The 22,500-nt window shown below is 41.3% G+C and overlaps 2 protein-coding genes and 1 pseudogene across 3 annotated transcripts in view; 2 read left to right on the plus strand and 1 right to left on the minus strand.

Moving 5' to 3' along the window:
- The window catches only part of LOC146454102 (uncharacterized), a 392,508-nt gene that overhangs the window by 348,395 nt on the left and 21,613 nt on the right, over positions 1–22,500 (plus strand). The gene's annotated exons all lie outside the window — the stretch shown is intronic.
- Positions 567–1,723, plus strand: LOC146454121 (uncharacterized; annotated as a pseudogene).
- On the minus strand, positions 4,002–15,408 carry LOC146454122 (neurotrimin-like). Its single transcript, XM_085095902.1, has 2 exons — positions 14,982–15,408; positions 4,002–4,255 (listed from the first exon to the last, which is right to left on the minus strand). Exons 1-2 carry the CDS (start codon positions 15,406–15,408, stop codon positions 4,002–4,004), a joined length of 681 nt encoding a protein of 226 aa, XP_084952028.1.

The following is a 22,500-nucleotide window of genomic DNA, read 5'->3' on the forward strand; positions in this document are numbered from 1 at the left end:
GTACGTTCCTACAGATATGAACCTAGCAGACCTTGGAAGCAGAGGGGCGACCATTGCGAAGATGGGGAGAGAGAACTGGCTGACTGGCCCTAACTGGTTCTTGGATGAAACGCAGTGGCCACAGCAGCCAAAGTTGAAATGCACTGAAGTGGCAGATGAAGAGTGTAGACCCTTCCCGGACGGAATCCTTCACACACAATAGCACAAGCTGGATGGGTGGGATGCATTGTTAGAGAGGGGTGCTTACTGGCGGACCATGAGGATGACGGCTTGGATGTTGAGGTTCATCAATAAATAACTGCAAAGCAAGAAGAAATCAGTTGAAGAGAAGATCGGGTCCATTAGTAACCGAAGAGATCACTACTGCGAGAACCTATTGGGTTAGACGAGTTCAGAGACCAGACCAAGCAAGTTTACAATCGCCAGGATGGAAGCTAGTAGAAGATGAAGACACAGGCGTTCTCAAGTGCGAAGGCAGAGTTAAAGGATACAGGCCCATGTACCTACCAGGAGGACCGCTGGCTGAGAAGCTCGTTGCTCATGTACACAGTCAGACAATGCATCTTGGTGTTGCTAGTACAATGGCGAGTGTAAGAGACAGTTGGTGGATTCCGAATTTGAGAGTAAGAGTCAAGAAGACGATCCACAGATGCAATGTCTGCAAAGAATTCTCCACCAGGCCGTATGAAGCACCACCAACGAGCGCCCTGCCAAAATACAGGACGGAGGGGAGTAGACCGTTTGAGGTCACCGGAGTAGACTTTGCCGGAACTTCGAGTTACAGGGTTGGCAAGGAACAACTAGGAAAGTACTCAATCATCATCTTCACGTGCGCGAGTTCAAGAGCAGTCCATTTAGAAGTAACAAGGACACAAACGGCAGACGAATTCCAGAATAAACTGAACGCGTTCATCTCGCGCCGAACGAGGCCCCGTGTAATTATCTCAGACAATCCCAGACAGAGCTATCAGGAAGAGTTAGGAGTTGCGGAACTACTTAGCAAAAGAGGAAATTCGTTGGCAGTTTAACCTTGCGAGATCCCCTTGGTGGGCAGGGTTCTATGAGAGACTGATCAAAGAAATCGAGGACTTTGCACAAGACGCTTGGGCGGTCAAGACTTTTGTATGAAGCCATGGAATCTGTCGTGATGGACATAGAAAGGAACTTGAACAATTGCCCCTGACTTGCGTGGAGGCAGAGGGAGAAGAAGAGGTGCTTACACCAAACGTGATCATGTGGGGACGCGATGCTTACCCAATCGAAGACATCGAACTTATTGAAGATGACAAGGAGAAGCTGACGAAGATGAATAAGAGATTGGAAGAAGCTAAGGCCCATGCAAGGAGACGATGGAAGAGAGAATACATCCACAGTCTTATGGAAGGTCATCGTCTAAACAAGGAAGGGGGAGCTACACCCGTAGTCGGAGAAGTTGTTCTTGTCGTTGGAGACGAAGAGAACCGTGGAGAGTGGAAGAAAGGGAAGCATTCAAGGCAAGGACGGTGTTGTTAGAGGTGTGATTCTGTTGCATAAGGGACACACTATTGAGAGACCTCTTCCGCTAGTTAGTCCATTGGAGATACAAGGAGTGGACCACAGTGTTCACTTGCAAGAGGGGAGGAGAGACGAAGTGCAGCCGAGGAACCAGAGAGTGCGGAGACCTGCAGCTCCACAGGCAGCTGAAAGGATTGCAGTACAGATGCGAGCAGAAGAGGAGGACTAAATCTGAACTGTTTACAAGTTGCATGATCTTTTCTTAAGGATTGTAAAAATTGAAAGTTTCAATTTTTAGGGGAGTTGTGTGCGAGAGACTTAGCCTTCCCCCCCCCCCCCTATAGTCTTTGTTGTTATGTGACGTTGATCACGTACGCTCTAGTTTCTAAATAAGGTAATGACATGTGAGCAAGAAATTGTACGGTGAATTGTGAGTTGAACAGCGAGCAAGGTTTTGTGAGTTTGCCGATTATCAGCTGAGTTAAACACAAGGCAATCGAGTGAGTTTACAGTTTACCGATAGGGTGTTCGGTATACATGGACCACTTGGTCAAAAATACGTGGCCTTATTGTTGATGAAACTTGTCCATAAACAGCTGACGAGACAATTTATTTATATTCATTCAGTTTACTTATGTATTCATTCAATTACGTGTATAATTGGGAAGCAAGTTAACAGTTTTACTTGTTGAACTAATTATTATCTTGGAAGTAGTAATAACTAACTGTTGTACTTGAACAAAAAAATACAACTTTTGAGTTCCCATGTCTTATCACACTGACTATACAAGACAAAACATAGCTTAAATTGACCAAATTAAAGCTACAAGTGGCGCGCCTGGCGCCTACCACTGGTGTACATGCACACACTACCAAAAATTGTTCCTTACTTCACTTTGGGAAATTATTTAAGCTTACACCAAATTAACAATTGAAACAGGGTTTAAGCTTCTAAACGTCTTCCACTTTGCAGGAAGGTTGTTGGCAAGTTGAATAGGTTGACAGGTTGAATAGGAAAATTTAAGGATACAATAATAAATGTATGCCTAACAGTTTGAATACTATACTCATTAGTTTTGCAGTCTGATCGGCTCGTTTTAGCTTACAGTAGATGTACAGCTTTTCATCTCTGCTTTGGATAATAGCACATAGTTATTAATTTTGTTAACTCCCAAAGAGAAAAAAGCCAGTGAGTATTCAGAATGAATGTTTGAATTTTGGCGTTTGAGGATAAATTATGCCGCCTTGTGATTCTAAGGAGCGCATTCCAAATCTACATGGCTGAATCGAAACAAAATCGTTGTACATCCATTCAGATATCGAAACCCATTCTTTAATACCTACAGCTTCAAAATCGTAGAAAAACGTTCATTTAAAACGGAAGTAGGAATAATTATATGTTGCTTTTCCTTATTGTTGTAATCTTAATCTTAATCACATACCCTTCTAGTTTCTTTAGTGAGTTGACCAAAATAAAAAAGCAAAAAGGTAAGAAACAGCATACATTGGTAAGAGCAAAAACGATATGCCGCCCAGAAGGTCTGTCATTTTCTTCAGGGGCACAGTGAACAGACCCGGAAGAGAGTTCAAGAAACGCTAAATAGTGAACCACACGAAGAAAGGAATTGATTTTTTTCCCGAGAAAAAATTTAAACTACCTTTATCGGGGAGAATCTCTCTCATTACACGTTTAAATTGCGGCATCACAGGTATTAATGGGCATAAACATGATATATACAATTAAATTAAATTAATTAAAAGCTGTATTAAAGCATCGCAGTTTCTTAATATTTTTGGCGGCAAGCCCATAGAGAAAGACTTCTTTCTTGTTCTCTAGCCTCATTCCTAAAAATATGAACACATACTACATAGAAAATAACAACAAATTGGATAGCTGTAGATCTGTTTTAATTATAGTTCATTAGATGTAGGACTTGCACATTGAAAATCAAGTTCAACTATTCAGATTTTTGTCTAAAGAGAAGGGTTCCCTTGTCTGATAATGCAACATAAATAGACATAAAACGGCACTTGTTCAAGACTTCAAGTGTGCATGTAAATGAATGATTGAGTTAAAACGATCACATAGGTATGAAGTAAAAATTCCCTCAAAAGATTAGCCTTTGCGACAGGTGCTGAAAGGGGAGGGAAAGAGGAGATTCTTGAGGGCGGGAACGAACGCAAAAGGGACTTTTTCACGTTACCCTCGCTTCGCACACACGCCCAATTCCTTCTTCCCTTTCCTTTTCCAGTGCCTTTTCTGGTGCAGGCTACCAAAAGACGTTTGGCCGAGGCCTGTGTTAAGCAGAATGAGTGAGAACAGGTGCAAGTACTGTAAACTTGTGTAAGAGGTAACAATAAGATATACAAACATGTACGGCACCGTACAATGTCAAAATTATGATGATAACAATGTATGATGAGCTTCAGAAGAGAAATAAAGGAAATCACAAACATTCATCGTTATTTATAATGATAAATTAATTAAGTAAATAATAAAAGTAATTCTAACACTTACACTGTACAGTAATGAAGACATCTTTAGTAGCAGGACTCCCAACACCATTATCAACAGTACATCTGTAGCCTCCTTTATCCTGTCTACAGATGTTGGTCAAAGGCATTTGAACAACACTGTTATCAGAAAGTCTTGTCCAGGTAATTTCCGGCGTTGGATTACCTGTTGCTGTACAACTAAGGTTCACATCATCTCCCTCATTTACTATTTGGTTGCCAGAGATGTGAATGATGTTTGGCGGAACTGAAATTGTAAAAATAAATCAATAAATAACTTAGGGGTTGTACAAATAGAATTTCGGTATTTTCTATATTTCACGTGTGAAAAAAGTGATACGTCCAATCAGCTTAAAGTATAGCTTTTCTCACACGTGCAAAATATAACCAATCAGCGTCTAGAGTACAACCACGTAGCCATTCAGAGCATAGCCATCAAATGTCGTCAGAAACAATTGAGAAAACAGAGCCCGCCAATCCACTTGCTTGTTTGTTTTCCGAAATTTTGCAACTCGTGAATAAAAATCCGTACGTCGCACTTTCTACGAAGTAATCTCTATTTATCGGATGTTGGGTTATTTCTTTAGTTCTTTATTTAAGCCTACTTAAGGACGGTGCCTGCATTTATTAGTGTGCGCATCTCTCTCCATCTTTTTAGGAGATGTTTAGAGATCAAGTGGCTGGAGAGGATGTGTCGTGTTTTTAGGATACCGTGACACTGATGATATTCTGCTCTTTCAGTCGCCGTCAACAAGCTTTAAATATATCCCAGGTCAAAATGGTTTTTGCCTTCTGGTTTCGTCGTCGACGCTTAGCTTTGTCTAGGTGTCAAGAACATATAGAGTGTATTGAGAATTTGGAGTAAAACGGAAATTAGTGAATGGGCATGGCTTCGAGGTAGTAAGACGTGCCGTTTCGTGCTCTGCTCGAAAAGTATCTAAAATGGCTTCAAAGTAGTTAATATGAGTATTCTGCGCTCAGGAAAGAAGCTTAAAGGTCAGTCTAATATGTCGGCGGAAAACGTTGCGGAACTGAGTCATCTTGTGAAAAGTCTTGTAGAAAAAATCGATAAGTTGGAAGCTTCAAGCCAAAGTCGCCATGATACTATTCTAGCGAGGCTGACAACTCTTGAAACTACAACGGGCGAACTATCCGCGGGTTTAGAAGCGATGAACCAAGAAATGGAAACAGTAAAAGAAACCTTGGTAAAGAAAGCTGATGTAGTACAAGTAGAACTACTCGAGAAGAAACTAGAAGAAATGGAAAACCGCTCTAAGAGAAATAATATTGTGATCTGGAACATTCCAGAAGGTGTCGAAAAGGACTCGTCATGCTAGCGCTGGTAACTTCGATCTTGACGGAACATATGGGCTTAGAGGAGATAGAAGTAATGCGGGCCCACCTCACTAATATCAAACAACGGCAAAATGTTACAAGCGGGGTTCCTCTACCAAGGCCAGTCCATGTATATTTACTAAGATATACCGCTAAGGAATACATCTTGCGTAATGCTGCCTCTAAATTAAAAGAGAATCCTTTTCATGAAGCAAATCTATACATTTCAGACGATGTATCAAAATCTGTGAGGGAGCAGCATAAAAAGCTTAAAGAGAGACACCTGAATGAAAACCGTAGTCGAGAAGATGTCCAATTTGCCTATATTCCTTGGAGCGTACCGGCCAGGATCATTTTTAAGCTGAATGGTGAGTCAAAACTTAAGTCCTTCTACCTGCAAGCTGAAAATGCCAACACCAGCTAAACTGACTATTTGACTTGATCGCGTTTATTGTTATACTATCAAATATACTATCTTTACTCCAGACGGTCTACAATATTCTAAGATGCACTATCTAGTTTTTTCACTTGATTTCATAAACTCAAAGACTGTTCTTTGTTAATCTTTGTTAATCCTTGACAAATGATATATATACATTCACAGGAAACCAAAATTGTTTTCAATCGTTTTATTGAGTTAATATTTATCGGTTCGGAGCAAGTGCGGCTGAGGGAGAGAGAAACGATGCTACACCCCTTCAGGAGAGAAGATGAAAATTTGAAATTCGATATTATTTTCCAAGCTAAATTATTCACTTTACAGGCCCGTAGCAAGGGGAGGGGCAGGGGGGGCTTGAGCTACCCCCAGAATTTTTGGAAGTTAATAAACAATGTGCCAAAAAAGGATAATTAAAACAGATTAATGTGCACTGATCAATCAGTCTTGAACTCTGATGCTGCAAGTGCCTTTTCACAACCTTCAATAATTTGTTTACTACCTGTCAGTTTCTTTCGCTAACAGTTTGTTTTTATAGACAACGGCAACGAAGGCACTCCTACCTTGTAAATCGGAAATAAGAACCAAAATTGATCGAAATCAACCAATATCAAACCGTGAAAGCTGTTGAAATAAACTACTTGTTTTTTAAGACATCCGCTCTTTGATAGCAACATAAATGCCCTTAGTTTATAACAATTTAGTATTCGCGCGTTGTCGAAAGCCACACAAATATGTCCTTTCAAGAGCAAAATTTTCCTGCAGTCGGATCCTCACTGCCCGATTCCAAATTTAAAAGAGAAAGAAAAATTTGTCCTCGTTTGTATACGTCCTCCTTCAAACGTGAAATTAAATTTCACGTGGTCATTAGTCCGCGTAAAAAAAACGGCAAAGAAATGTACCAAAAAGTGTGACGCAGGTGCAAAGTTATTGATTTGCTTACTAAATCTACTGCTTTTCTATGTCTCGTTGCATCTTAAACTCCCTAATCTGTCTGTTTTTTTTGGGGGGGGGGCGGGCCGGGGGAGGGGGGGAGAGTAGTTTTGTTTAACCATTTTGCTGGGCCCCCCTAGTTATTTTTGCCTTGCTACGGGCCTGCTTTGTGTTTATGTTTTTGTGTCAGTGTTTTGGTTTTTTTGTGTGTGTGTAGAGCGATGCAAATAATTATTCAAAGGTGTGCTATAAGGCAAATGGTCTTCCAAGCTCTTTCCGTACCAAAAAGAAAAATAATTGGGAAATGAGTGATTTAGAATGCTTTCATTAAATGTTAGGGGCTTGAGCAATTTTAAGAAACGAAGCGCAATTTTTGCATGGTGCAGAAAACAAAATGCAAATACTATTTTTCTTCAAGAAACGAATTCAACTGGGAACAATGAGAAACAATGGAAAGCTGAATGGGGTGCCCCTTGGGGGCTTGCTCATGGGAGTAGTAATTCAACAGGTGTTGCAATACTCTTTCGAAAGGGGTTTGATTGCAAGGTAATTAAAAAAGTCATTGATCCCAATGGGAGATATATTAGTATTGAAGTTCAAATTAATGATGAAAAATATTTTTTAGTGAATGTTTACGGTCCAAACAATGATAATAAAGCTGTGCAATTCTATGATCACTTAATTGACTTTTTAAGGAAAGAAGGTCTTGCTTATGAAGATAAAATAATAATAAGTGGCGACTTTAATTGTCCCATTAATCCACTACTGGACAAACAAGTTGGGATACTGGTATTAAGGAAGAAAGTTGTTGAACGCATTGAAGAAATACAAACAACTTTTAATTTGCATGACGTATGGCGCGTTAAAAGCCCTCAAGCAAAAAGCTTTACATGGTCCCAAAAATCTCCTTTTATTTTTTGTAGAGTGCTACAGATACCAGGTGTTTTACTGTTTATTGATTTTGAAAAAGCTTTTGACTCCATAGAACATGAATTTCTTTATAAAGTAGTACAGTGTTTCAATTTCGGACCCTCCTTCATAAAGTGGATTCAAATGTTTTACAATACCGTCTCAAGTTGTGTTCTTAACAATGGTTTTTTCTCTTCTCCTTTTCAGTTAGAAAGGGGTGTTAGACAGGGAGACCCTCTGTCGCCTTATTAATTTCTAATTGCCATTGAAATTATGGCAATATCTATAAGAACAAATGAGAATATTGAAGGCATAAAAATTGGGGAAGATGAAACCAGGTCTTTGTCGTATGCCGACGACATGACAGCTACTCTAGCAAATATTTCATCAGTCGAAAAAGTAATACAAATCCTAAATGACTTCGAAAAATGTTCCGGCTTAAAAATGAACCTTTCTAAAACCAAAGCTAAGTGGATTGGAAAAAACAAAAATTCTTTAGAAACACCTCTAGGTCTTGAGTGGTGTACAGGTGTCGAGACCCTAGGTATGTGACCATGAACATGTTATGAAACAGAATTTCCAGGATAAATTAAATGAAGTTCAAAAAACGATTAACTTATGGAAACTCAGAGGTCTCTCACTATTTGGCAAAGTAACAATAATCAAATCTTTTCTAATCCCAACATTATTATATCTATCCTCAATAATAGAAACCCCACCAGAAATTATTAAACAGATGGAGAAAATGATCTACAAATTTTTATGGAAAGGCCCCTATAAAGTCACAAGGCTTTTGTAACGATACCGGATTGTGACATTGTATTGTGACACTAACTTGCGTGATCTTGATATGATAATTATAGTAGTGTAATCGACACCTCTGATTACCCCACGCATATCGCGTGTTTGTATAAGAGTACTTTATTGATTCATTGTAACTCTCAGAACACAGAAGCCTGCATTAAACTAGGAGTTGACTAGCACTCGCGTCTCTCTCTATCTATCGTTCCGACGTACGACCATAAAACGTTACATGGTGTCAGACAGAACCTGAACCACGATGCCGGCAGGAGGGACATCTGAAGAAGCTCCAGGAGAAGCTCCAGAAATCTTGCCCGCTCCGCCTGCACAAATATTCATGCCTCCTGCAAACTTGCCACCGCCAAAAGCGCTTGTCATGGACGACAACGTAGCCACAAATTGGAAAGCGTGGAAGAAAGTCTGGTCACGATATGAAATCGCCACAGGAATTTCTAAACAGGAGCCACTGGTAAGAGTTTCTACGCTCTTGTCAGTTATTGGAGAAGATGCCACGAAAGCCTTCGATGCCTTTGAATGGGGAGAGGACGAAGATGAAACCAAAATAGAACACGTGCTAGCAAAGTTTGACGCATACTGCGAACCGCGAACACTGGTGATCTACGAACGCTACCGATTCAACAATCGCAAGCAAGAGCCTGGCGAGAATATCGCAGCGTATCTTACAGAGTTAAGAACAATCGCTAAAAACTGCCAACACGAGGACATTACCCCAGAGGAGATTTTGCGTGACAGGATCGTTTTAGGAATTCGAGACGACAAGATGCGTGAGAGACTGCTTCGATACAATGATTTGACACTGCAAAAAGCCGTCGATCTTATCAAAGCAGCCGAACAAACGGAGCACCAAGTGAAGCTGATGGGTGCAAGCGCAAACGTCAATGCGTTAAAACAGGGTCGCTCGAAAAGCAACAGACCGTCGATGCCGTCGCGTGCAGCAAACAGCAAACATCAAAAACAAACATCGCGTGGTAATTGCGGCAGATGTGGAACGTCACACGCAAAGCAAAAATGTCCGGCATTTGGTCAGAAATGTCACCGATGTGGCAACATGAATCACTACCAATCGCTTTGCCGAAGCAAGACTGTTGCTACCGTGCAATTAGATGATGGACCTGATCAATATGAAATTTGCACCGTTGGAGAACAGCCTAGTCGTGCGAACAAAGCCCTTGTAAATTTGCACGTAAACCGACGACAGGCCGGAAATGTAGTCCGTTTTCAAGTAGACACTGGATCCGAATGCGATTTATTACCACTCAAAGTGTACAAATCAATCACCGGAGATGACACTGTCGAAATGCTAAGGAAATGCAACAAATCAATCGTTTCCTACACTGGTGAACGAAAACAAATCGCCGGAAAGATAAACCTCCCAGTCTGGCATAAGGACAGAAAGAAAACTCTGACTTTTAATGTTGTAAATGGCGATTATCAGCCTATCCTATCACTCAATACAAGTATCGCGCTTGGAATCGTCACGCTAGCTGATTGTGACGTATTATCGCTCACGATATCGCCAGAAAGTAACACGATCCTTGCAGAATACAAAGATGTGTTTGAAGGACTTGGAGAACTTCCAGGCGAATACAAAATTATCACGGACGAGAGGGTAAAACCGAAAGTTCACCCCCCGAGGAGAGTACCAGTTGCAGTACGCCCACAAATCAAGGAAAAGTTAGACGAATTAGTACAGCGAAACGTCATCACACCAGTAACAGAGCCAACAGAATGGGTCTCAAGTATGCTGGCAGTAATAAAGCCGAACAAAATTCGAATTTGTTTGGACCCAAGGGATCTGAACGAAGCGATCAAGCGAGAGCATTACCAGATGCCTACCATAGAAGAGGTCGCTACTCGACTTGACAAAGCTAAGCCTTTCACAGTGGTTGACGCAAAAGACGGATTCTGGCAGAAGAAACTAGACCGCGAGTCAAGCTACAAAACGACGTTCAACACTCCCTTCGGACGCTACCGTTGGCTTCGCATGCCCTTCGGTATCAGTTCCGCTCCAGAAGTATGGCAAAGAACCATGCACGAATTTGTGGAGGGGCTTCAAGGCGTAGAAGTCATTGCTGATGACTTTGTTATCGCTGGTTTCGGTGACACCACTGAAGAAGCTTACAAGAGCCTAGAACAAAATGAGCGATCATTCTTCACAAGATGCAGAGAATGGAACTTGAAACTGAACAAACAGAAAGTCAGTCGTGCTCAGACAAACGTACCATTCATGGGGCACCTGCTCACTCCCGAGGGACTCAAACCCGACCCCCGGAAGACTGAAGCGATCGTTGCCATGCCTGAGCCAGAAGACGCCACAGCACTTAAACGTTTTCTTGGAATGGTGAATTACCTTTCTAAGTTCATGCCGCATCTGAGCGAAATGACAGAGCCGTTGCGGAGATTAGAAGATAAAGACGTGGAGTGGCAGTGGATGACGCAGCACAGTATCGCGTTTAATACTGTGAAGAAGTACCTAACTGAATCTCCAGTACTCAAGTACTACAACGTGAATGAAGAAGTTACTATTCAGTGCGACGCATCTGAAACAGGTCTGGGAGCTGTCCTCATGCAGAAAGGTCAGCCAGTGTGTTACGCCTCAAGAGCGCTCACAGACACTGAAACCAGATACGCCCAGATCGAGAAAGAGCTTCTTGCCATCGTATGGTCTTGTCACAAGTTTGACCAGTACATATATGGCCGAGACATCGTACACGTCGAGTCTGACCATGAGCCTCTACAAGCCGTATTCAAGAAGCCTATACAGCAGTCACCCAAACGACTACAGAGAATGCGCATGGCGTTACAAAACTATTCTCTGGACATTCAGTACAAGAAAGGCCGTCTAATGTTCATTGCAGATGCCCTGAGCCGTGCCTACAGGCTTACAACCGAGGACGCCCAGCACGACAGCAGTGAAGTACGCGCCTTACGAGAAGTTCAGCATGAAGATGGACTTTCTGTATCGCCCAGCCGACTACAACAGTTTAAACGAGTCACAGCAGATGACCCAGAGATGCAGCTACTCATTGGTGCGATACACAAAGGGTGGCCATTATGTCGAAAAGACTGCCCTGCAAAGCTTGTACCTTACTACGACAGCCGAAGCGAGCTAGTTGAAGATGGTGGACTGGTTTATCGCGGAGAACGCCTGGTTGTTCCTCAATCGCTGCGAGCTGATATGCTCAAAGAAATCCACAGGTCGCACATAGGAATCGGTGGATGCCTAAGGAGAGCCCGGGAGCTACTCTACTGGCCAAGAATCAACGCGGAAGTCAAAGATTACGTTTCAAAGTGCAGCGTTTGCCATTCATACCAGCCAGAGCAATGCCGAGAAGAACTCCAGCCACATGAAATGCCCAGTCGCCCATGGTCCAAAGTTGGAGCTGACATTTTCGAGCTTGGATCACAACAGTTCCTGATAATGGTGGACTACTGGTCAAATTACTTCGAAGTACAGGAACTGAAACGAATAACGTCAGCAAGCGTGATCCACGCACTTAAAGTCCAGTTTGCCAGACATGGTATTCCTGACGTCCTAGTTACCGACAACGGGCCACAGTTCAGCTCGTCTGAATTTGCGAATTTCGCCGAGACGTGGAGATTTGAGCACAAGACCTCAAGCCCACGCTATCCTCAGTCGAACGGAAAAGCGGAGAACGCCGTGAAAGTTTGCAAAGCGCTGCTGAAGAAAGCACGAGCCGACAACAAAGATCCTCTTTTGGCGTTCTTAGACTGGAGAAACACCCCGTCAGAAGGTTTAGGAACCTCACCAGTCCAACGTCTGATGGGCAGAAGAACACGAACGCTGTTGCCAACCCACACCAAACTGCTGGAGCCAAAAGTAGACAGCCAGACAGGAGACAAGTTGGCAAAGCGCAAAGCCATACAAGAGCAGCGGTACAACTCGAAGAGTCAACCGCTAACACCACTACAGCCAGGTCAAGCGATCAGAATGAAACTCCCTGGTGAAACTAAATGGTCTCTTGGAAGTTGTGTGAAGATCCTTCCAAACCGCTCGTATGAAGTGGAAGTTGCCGGTCGCCCCTACCGTCGCAACAGGCGTCAGCTCAGAACAACTGCTGAGACACCGCCACCTCCTTCTGTCGAAGAAGATCTTTCGCACGACCATCCACAGACTGCAAAGCCTCCCAGCACAAGTCAAGACGCAGAATTGGCTATCAATCCCGACCAGCCTGCTGTCCAACTGCGGAGGTCCTCCCGTATCAAGAAACCACCAGCTTGGCATGAGGATTATGTCATGAACACTTAACTTTAAGAAAAGGGAGATGTAACGATACCGGATTGTGACATTGTATTGTGACACTAACTTGCGTGATCTTGATATGATAATTATAGTAGTGTAATCGACACCTCTGATTACCTCACGCATATCGCGTGTTTGTATAAGAGTACTTTATTGATTCATTGTAACTCTGAGAACACAGAAGCCTGCATTAAACTAGGAGTTGACTAGCACTCGCGTCTCTCTCTATCTATCGTTCCGACGTACAACCATAAAACGTTACAGCTTTCTGTTATAAATACCTTAGAGAATGGTGGACTGAACCTTACAGACCTTGAGCTACATATTAAAGCATTAAGATTGTCCTGGATTCCGCGTCTATTAGATGAGAAGGAAGGGCCTTGGATTTCTTATCTTAAATACAACTTAAAAAAATACGGAGGATGTTTTCTTTTTAGATGTAACTATGATGTAAATGATCTTGACTTAAGTCTCAGTAACTTTTACTTACAGCTTCTTAGATGGTGGGCGGATTTTAGATGCTCCTTTTCTGATGTGAATTATTCTCAAAATGTAATTTGGAATAATAAGGATATACGAATAAACAATAAACCCGTTTTTTATAAAACATACTTTGACAAGGGCATAATTTACTTGAATGATTTACAGTTTGATGTTGACAATGTGCGCTCCTACGAATCCTTAAAGCAGAAAGGACTTAACACTAACTTTTTGCCTTGGACAGCCTTGAGATCCTCTACTATTAAAATGAAATAAAAAAACTCCTGTTCCATTCCCACAGCGGGTAATCTCGATCCTATGAACTTCGAATGTAAGTCTAAATCTTTTAATGCATATACGGCAAGGTGTAAACAGTTTTATTCTACGATGATATCAAGTAAAGCGAGACCCCAGAATGGCTTTAAAAAGTTGATAGCAGATTTTGAGCTCTCAAATGTGCAGGAAGTTTTCTATATTCCTTACCTTGTTACAAGCGAGACATATGTTTGGTCGTTTCAGTACAGAGTATTGAATTTTATTTTGTTTACGAATGATAAACTGTTCAAAATTGGTTTAAATGATTCAGACAAGTGCTCTTTTTCTAGAACCTACACAGAAAATCTGTACCACCTCTTCTTTAACTGCTCCTCTGTGCAAGCCTTTTGGAACGTATTTACACTCTGGTGGTTTGATCTTAGTGGTGAATATTTAACTTTGTCTTTAAAATATATTATGGTTGGCTTACTTCAGAGGAACGATTCATTAAATTATTTGATAATTTTAGGGAAATTAACTATTTGGGAATGTAGAAAAAATAGCACCTCTCCAATATTTAGTTTGTTTTTGCACAAGGTTGAAGTTAAAAAACAAGTTGAAAAAATAATTGCTATAAGAAGCAGAACCCTTCGCGATTTTCAAATTAGATGGAAGCTTCTCAAATAGCTTTTGTTTGCTTTTATTTTTCTTTTAAGGAAAAGAATGGAGGACCAATGCATAAATTTAGATGCTATATCTATCTTTATTTATTAGTTTACTAGTAGTTTAATTTTTGTTAGAGAATTAACTGGGCGTGGCTTTTGTCGATGTGTGTTCGTTGTGCAATGCTAAAAAGAAAATAGTACTTCTTGTATCTATTAGTATAATTAGCCGTTTGTGTCGTTAGTAGAGTTGGATACTGTAAGTAGTGCAATTATTAGTGACTGTAAGTAGAGTAATGGAGTAATGTAAATAAGCATTGTAATAAGTGTAAGTGGTGTTCATATTGTATTGTAAGTATTCTGTTTTTCGAAAAAAAAATTAACGTCACGGAAATTAATTCGCCATACTTAATTGCCAAGGAGAGTCACTTGAATTCCCCTTCTCCGCGTATTTGAGCCGACTCATCAAAAACGTCCACCTTACAAACAAAGCCTTCCTCGTCGTCAGTAGTTACGTCGAAGTTGTTCAAAGTTATTTTACTGGGAATCCATGTTCCATTGAACTGATCTTGAAAACCATTTACTACTGAAGCTTTTTTTTACCGGATGAACATAAGTAGCCATAGTAGCATTAATACTATGTAATTCCACTGTCAGCGTAAAAAGAGTTACATCTGCTGTTAAACTAAAGTTCCAGCTTAGCTGTGCTTCAAATAATGTTCCGGAATGTGCTGTTACTGAAGATCAATTAACTGCTACAAGTAGAAATATTTTCGACCTCTGTAGAAAAGTTTAAGGCACTGCGTGTAAAACTACGGCGTGTTAATTTGTTAAACGCTGCGTAAAATCATTCACTATCGAAAATTTGTGAGCTTACCAAGGACGGTCACTTGAATTTTCCTTTTCCACGTAATTGGCACGCCTCCACTTACAGAGAGCACCTTACAGAGAAAGCCGTCCTCGTCGTCAGTAGTAACGTTGAAGATGGTCAAAGTTATTTCGCTGGGAATCCATGTTACATTGAACCGATCCTGGAAATCACTTGGTACTGATGGTCCTGTTTGAGGTACATAAGTGGCCACAACTCTATTACTACTCGTTAATTCCACTGTCACCGTAATAAGAGTTGAACCTGATGGCAAACTAAAGTTCCAGCGTAGCTGTGCTTCAAATCCTTTAGTAAAGCTCCTGTCGACTGTACGAATTGCGCTCGCAACTGTTATGGTCTCCACTGGAGGAGGTTCAAACCAGGTGATACTGCTGCCATCTGAAATTGAAAATCTCCCAGTTACCGAGCCTTTCATGGCCTAGCTGTTGTTAGCGAGTGAACTCTGAATTCAAGCTAAATCTAACAACTAATGGCCCCGTCCTATATCAGTGACCTTCTACAGGTTCACTGCCCCCTTCATAGTCTTCGCTCTGCTTCCAATGGACCCAACATTGCAACGACCGTTTTTTCAGACCCAGGCATACGGCGCTCGTTCCTTCGCTGTAGTAGCTCCTTCTCTCTGGAGTCGCTTGCCAGTAGACATTAAAAATGCACTATCTTTAGCAGTATACCTTCATTGGAATTAACCCCGTTAGTGGATCCCCTAAATTAATATTCCTAAGGGTCGAGTCCATGACGTCATCTATTGTTATAACCTAGGGAAAAAATCCCTTCCTCCATACTAATTAAGTGATTAGGTAGGGTCTTCCTACATACTAATTTTAAAGTGCCTAGTCAGTGTCTTCCTCCATACTAATAAGTGCCGAGGTTTACTAATGAGCGTCACTATTGCACAAAGGAAACAATAGACATGCCCAGGCTTGCCCGCTCTTTACCCACCCTGATTGGATAGTCAAGACTCTATTGTTAGAGTTGATAAAAGCGCGCTTTCGTTGATCGTGTCATTTCACTTGACTTGTCCCCAGTCGTCTCTCTTGTCTCGCGTGATGTCTCGCGTGACAGGGAACGCAAAGGGTGATGGGAAGGCGGAAAGGAGAGAGACGACTGGCAGATCCTCGTATCAAGAAATGGTCCATTGTAGTGAGTCAAATTCGTCTTCACAAGTCCAAACAAAAGCCTTTTGTTGTTTATTGCGCTTAGGGAATTGTTCCGAAACTCGGCGAAGATGAATTTTAAATCGTCACAAAATTTTCGGCGTGTCAAATTAGCGACACTAGGGGAGAGGGGTTTGGAAAGTTGCGGAAGGTTTACTATTATTGTTATTGACCTTAAGCAAGAAACCTGAAAATGCTAAATTATTTTATACGATTTTGGATCAGTTGATAATTGGGCGCAGCACAACGCCGCAAAACAGTGAAGCTTTTATCGATGGTTTCACTTCAGGTCAAGAGTTGTGAATTTCAAAACTAACTTGTTACTCGTAAAAAAAAAGGAAAGGAAAGAAAAGGCTTCATTTATGAAAACTCGCGCTTTGGATTGGAAAAATCACCCGATTAGACCGTTTGATTGAAAAGGATCAATGAGGTCGTTGTCATTTAGTCTTAAAACAAAAGCATCGGTTGCCAGCGCGGCTCTTAAAGAAGTGGTGTTAGTTTAAAACCATCACGCTTTCACTCGCGAAGCGACGCTTCGCCAAATATGCAAATTTCGAACTCGTGCAGTCATCGGCTAATTTTAAATTTCCCTCGTGAATTTCGCCATTGTAATAACAGCGAGTTTGAATTTCCCTCCTGAATTATTAAGCCTTTGTTTGGCGCTAAAGCTATTGTTTCAAAATTTCCTTTTATGGCCATATTTGCGACGCTAAACAAAGAGCATTGTCTTTGAATTTGATCAGCTTTTCTTGATACGCTGTTTTCCAGATGGCGGATTAATGGCGGACGGAGGAGGAATTTTGATTTCTTTCTTTCCCTTTCCTCCCTCCCATCACCCCTTGCGCTTCGCGTTCTTCCTTCCCATCAGTCTTCGCGCTCTGCGTTTTCCAACAAGAGAGACGACTGGGGACGAGTCAGTTATTTCACTATTCGATTGCTTCGTTTTCCTTCGGTTTATTTCAAACGTTCTCTCGAGATGGCTTACTCTGACTTAAACGGTATGAAAAATGCAATGATTCCTCTTAATGGAACTCCCTCGTAAAAGAGTGGTACGATGTAGAAAGCGTGTCTCAAGAAATTTCTACCCTGATTCTATCTCCCCAACGTAATCTGGAAGCTGTTGCTGAAGGTTTAAGGCGATGGGAGAAACAGGCTGGGCTTTTAAGCTGGAATCTAACTGTTCATTCATTATTACTGCACGACGATGCATGCAGCAGCCTCGTGTTGAGCACAGCTCTGTGTTGCTGGAAGGCGGTCCAACTTCTGGTGGTTCAATTCGAGAAATTTTTATTTAATCAGAAAGAGAAAAGCGCGGAAGATACACTGTGGTTGCAAATTCAAGGTTTGGTGAATCAATTTGGAGTCCCTCTGCTTAAAAGATTCACTAGAGTGGTGTAGATGATTTCTCACTTAAGAGGAAAGGACCTGGGGATATTGACCCTGGCGAGAAATGTTTTACAAGACCTGGTATCCTCTATCCAAGCAAGAAAACAAGAAGAACCACAAAAAGTCGCCATTGCTCCAAAATGCGAACCCCTTTCAAATGCACTCTTAGCGAATTCTTTGCCGAACGAAGGAACCCTCCGAAACTTACTGTCGAGATTCCCAAGACAAGTTCACGACCAAAACTGCAAAGACAAAACGGGGTTATCGGGCAGTGATGAGGAAAATAGATGCGTTTTACTTGATTTGTGATCCTCATGCTGACAGGAAGGAAGCACCCTCGCGTAAAAACGAAGTAGGTTTATTTCGCTTCTAAAGGTTTACAAACATTTCACGCCCTTGCTGGGCCATATTTCAACACTGTGGATGCCGCCGACGTCGAAAGCCAATAGAGGTACAGGAGAGCTACGGCTGAGTCCCCTGAGATTACTGGTGTCGCGCCTGAAAAGTTGAGTGCGTGACTGAAGTTCTATCGCACGTAGTAGCGGGAGCGAATGAAAGGTAGCCTGCGAACGCAGACGTATTTCCAGCTGTCGCTTCACTCCGCCGTTATTTTTCGGCGGAGTGAAGCGACAGCCGGAAATACGACTGCGTTCGCAGGCTAATGAAAGGCGGCTGTATTCGGAGGCTAGAATTTCTCGGATTTCCTCGCGAAATGCCGGGCAGAAAAAATTCTTCGAAGAAAAGGAAAACTGCAGTGGTCTTGACGGTGAGCCCCATCGATCCGAAAGAACAGCTGCAGGCAGAAATGCGGTCACTGGGGTACGTTGAAGGACTATTCATATATATACATTATCCATGCGAATAAATTGCCGTCGCAAGCTTGCAGTTCAATATCCGAGTTTTTCTGCTTTGCAGGTTTGATGGAGATATTTTCACCCGAACCAGGACGCCAGCGTTGAGCGCAATATGTGGGGAGGGAAGGGGCCTCAAAGAACTCGATATATCGATTATCGTACCGGGGCTTATGCGCGTATTATGCGGTTTCGGCAAGAGTTTTTCCGCCATCCTTCATCGGAAACTTTCTTCCTCTTTTTCGTAGGACCAGTTTTCTTCTTAGATTTCAACCACGGACTCTTTTCTTTCTTATATTTCGCCATACACGATACGCAAAACGAACACAAGCGAAAACTTGGTGTGAATAAATCACAAGTTGCAAACGTAAACAAAAGGAAGAGAGGCGAAATGAAATGAACGACTCCGGATGTTTTACTGCGAAAAACATCGCGGGAAGCCCTGACGCTGACAAATTTTAATTGGCTTATAGCACTCTGGCGGGTGATAGAATTTCATTTGATAAAAACTTTCCTGTTGATAATTCGCGCACGCCTCAAGATTTGTAATATTTTTCTTTTTGAAAATGAAGCGAGACTAGAAATGTTTAAGAGTGCGTGCACACAAAAATCGAAATTGTGCGGCAAACTTTCAAATTTTAAAAATAGCTGAAACTTTGGCTATTAGTAGTCCATATTGAGTTATTCATTGCTGTGTGGTCCATTTGTGAAATAACTTTTTGATTCGGCAGAAAATGACGAAGATTGATTCATAGCCAGACACGAGAAAATTTGGGTTGAAAAATCAGTCATTCTGAAATAACCCACTTGCCCTACTGATAAAGCTAGAATACATCTATTTGTTATCAGCTTGTTTTACAACCTTTTAGGGTTTTATCTTTTAATTCCCATCAAGATCGATCAAGCTTGTAACACTGAGACTGACCAGAAAAAAAGGGACCCGTAACTCTATAGAAATCGCTTGCTAAATTGAAAACATAATTCATCCTACTACCTTTATCACGAATCAAATAAAACTGTAAGAGTGAAGTAAGGAGGAAATGGGCTTTCTACTAAAATAAAAATTTTTCTGGGGAAATGTAACGTTTTATGGTCGTACGTCGGAACGATAGATAGAGAGAGACGCGAGTGCTAGTCAACTCCTAGTTTAATGCAGGCTTCTGTGTTCTCAGAGTTACAATGAATCAATAAAGTACTTTATATAAACACGCGATATGCGTGGGGTAATCAGAGGTGTCGATTACACTACTATAATTAACATATCAAGATCACGCAAGTTAGTGTCACAATATAATGTCACAATCCGGTATCGTTACAGGAAACTTCATCGTGCTCTGTGAAAGAGCGCTCAAAATCTGACAAAATCGCTAAATCAAACCGAGATTGCGTGACGCACCGTGACAGATATTGCGAACGTATTTCGGGAAACATTCAGACATACATTAATGGCCTTGTTATTGTAGCTGATTTTTATTATTCATCATTTTGTTTGATAAATAAAATGTTTAACAGCATGTTTGTTTCATTCAAGCTTTCACTTGCTCCCTCTAGTTTTTTGTTTAAAGACTCGGAAATAATTATTTTGCTGGCTCTTGAAATTAACTATTTGAGCGTGTTGCTATAGTGATAAACGAGTTCCACGCAAAAGTTATGGAATTTTCCCACGGAACTTTCTTTAACTCAGAGTGATGCGCTTTGTAAAGTTAGCTAGTTTTCTTGTATTGTGCAGCACTATTAACCGATAGCAGCATTCACATCCGATAATATATGACTCCTACAATATTTGTGAGCTAGTCATTAACTCCAAGCTTAGCTCACTTTCAGTGTTAATGTTACGGAACATCTGTGAAGCCTTCGGACTTGACACATCAGAAGTTATTAAAGTCAAACGGAAAAGTGCATTCGTGGACATGATTTCAAACCTGGTGCAGGGCTGCAGTTAATGCGTTATCAAGCCAGCAAGTGCTTGTAATGAAAACACAAACCGTTTTGTAAATGTGAGGGTTCATTTAGCAGTAATTTTTTATTGTATATATACAATTTAGATGTATGAGTCCCTGACGAAAGAACTTGAAGGCTGGAGTTTTATGAAACAGTGTTCTAAAAGAGTACCCGTCCTTCGAGTACCCGCCTCCTTCCAGGAATCACTCCCCTTTGACGGAAATATTTCCAATGATCGCCTCTCTCGAATAATCGCCTCGTAGTTACTAAAACAAGGAATGACTTAAAATGATCTAAAATGACCTAAAATGACCTAAAATGATCTAAAATGACCTAAAATGACCTAAAATGATCTAAAATTAATCTAAAATGACCTAAAATGATCTAAAATGATTTTATTTTTGTAATTTTATAAAAAAGACTGGTGAGCAGCACAGCGCAAGACTTCTTGTATTTGTATACTTTTTGTTTATTTCCGACGCGTTTCGTCTGTATCGGAGACTTCTTCGGGGAAATTCCCGATAATCACTGTATCACAACCGCGGCTATTGATGCAAAGTCTCTAGTTTTTCCTCAGCAACGTGGTTTTGATTGGTGCGAAGTTCCAAGCTTCGCTCAGCAACGTGGTTTTGATTGGTACAAAGTGCCTAGTTTTTCCCCAGCAACGCGGTTTTGATTGGTACGAAGCGAAGTTCTATGATTCGCCCAGCAACGCGGTTTTGATTGATGCAGCTATTTTATATGGAACTGACACAGAATTATCTTTTATTCATGCGCTACCCTTGACTTGCTAACTGCGTGTTTATTTAAGGAAATTGATGCACAGATATATAATTATGCTACATTGTTTACAAAAGCGTTTTATCAGTGTTTACACAAGAATTTAGCCTTGTCGTGTGGCTTTTAATGTGCGACCGGAAAAAGAACCCGAAAAAAATTGGTCAGTGTCGATGTTTCGGACCGGCCAAAAAAAGAAATTCGCTCTAGTGCGGTTTGTTTACGCGTCGAATCGGCTTACGTGCAACCATCGGCACTTTTCGAGTCTTCTTCGGTCTTTCCGGCAGTTCACAGCAGCTTCCTTGTATCAGCCTTTACTTTGGTAAGCACTCAGTTCTGTAATTCTGTAATTTTGGTTTCACTTCATTTACATCATTTTAGATCATTTTAGATCATTTTAGGTCGTTTTAGATCATTTTAGGTCATTTTAGGTCATTTTAGATCATTTTAGGTCATTCCTTGTTTTAGTAACTACGATAATCGCCTTCACCCCACCCCTCTCGGCATCTTTTTTTTATCAAGCAAAACTGATCAGTGACGATTCAAGCTCAGACGCAAAGGACATTGACATTGAAAATTAATCAAGGAACCAAATTTAAAACGCTGTAAAAGCCTATTTTCAGTTTATTTGATGCAATTATTTCCTGATCGGTTTAAGAATAAAACAAAATATGTAGCGCACAAATTCTAGAGAGCAATATTTGAAATAATCGTCTCCCTCGAATAATCGCCTTCGCTCGAATAATTGCCATCTTTTGGTGTAGAAAAAAATCGCCCCGGCTATTGTTCGAGGAAATACGGCATTCAGACACAACTCAGAGCTGACATTTTGTTGCCAATCAAAGATGTCACAAGTAGGTAGTGGTACCATTTAGTGTCATGATCAGATCTTGTGCTAAATGAAACGAGTCCAACAAGCTCAAGTTGTCTTACAAAACCAAGCACAAGAAGGTCAAGCACCGGCGGCGTTAGCAGAACAAGCTTAAACACCAGTAGTACCAGAGGACAAGCTCAACCACCTGCACAAACTGCGGTGCAAGTAAACGAAGTTTCTTTGGAGGCTTTGTGAAACTTTATTTTATCCGTTCGTTGCCACGCGTTTCGTTCTGGTTCTCCAGTATTTCGCCTCCAAACCTTGTATGTTGTTCGCCCTTCGCGAGCTGTTTTTCATTTCCACTTAGTATATTATTTGCCCTGCTTCTTAACGTTTACCCGCTTTTCTACGAGCTGTGCGGGCTAAATTTTGTTGGATATATTATTCGCCCTGCTTCTTAACGTTTGACCTCGTTTTCGTATGGGCTGTGCGGGCTAAATTTTGTCTGATATATTATTTGCCCGGCTTTTAACGTTTGCCCTCGTTTCGTGTCGGCTGTGCGGGCTACATTTTGTCTGATATAT

Source organism: Pavona decussata, unplaced genomic scaffold (assembly GCF_977016875.1).
Source record: "Pavona decussata unplaced genomic scaffold, jaPavDecu1.1 SCAFFOLD_315, whole genome shotgun sequence".
NCBI lineage: Eukaryota > Metazoa > Cnidaria > Anthozoa > Scleractinia > Agariciidae > Pavona > Pavona decussata.

Excerpts from the sequence above, each read along its gene's own strand:
- LOC146454122 (XM_085095902.1), bottom strand. The coding sequence starts at position 15,408 with ATGAAAGGCTCGGTAACTGGGAGATTTTCAATTTCAGATGGCAGCAGT. Across the intron at positions 4,256-14,981 it reads AATTCAAGTGACCGTCCTTG|TTCCGCCAAACATCATTCAC; the intron begins GTAAGCTCACAA and ends TTACAATTTCAG.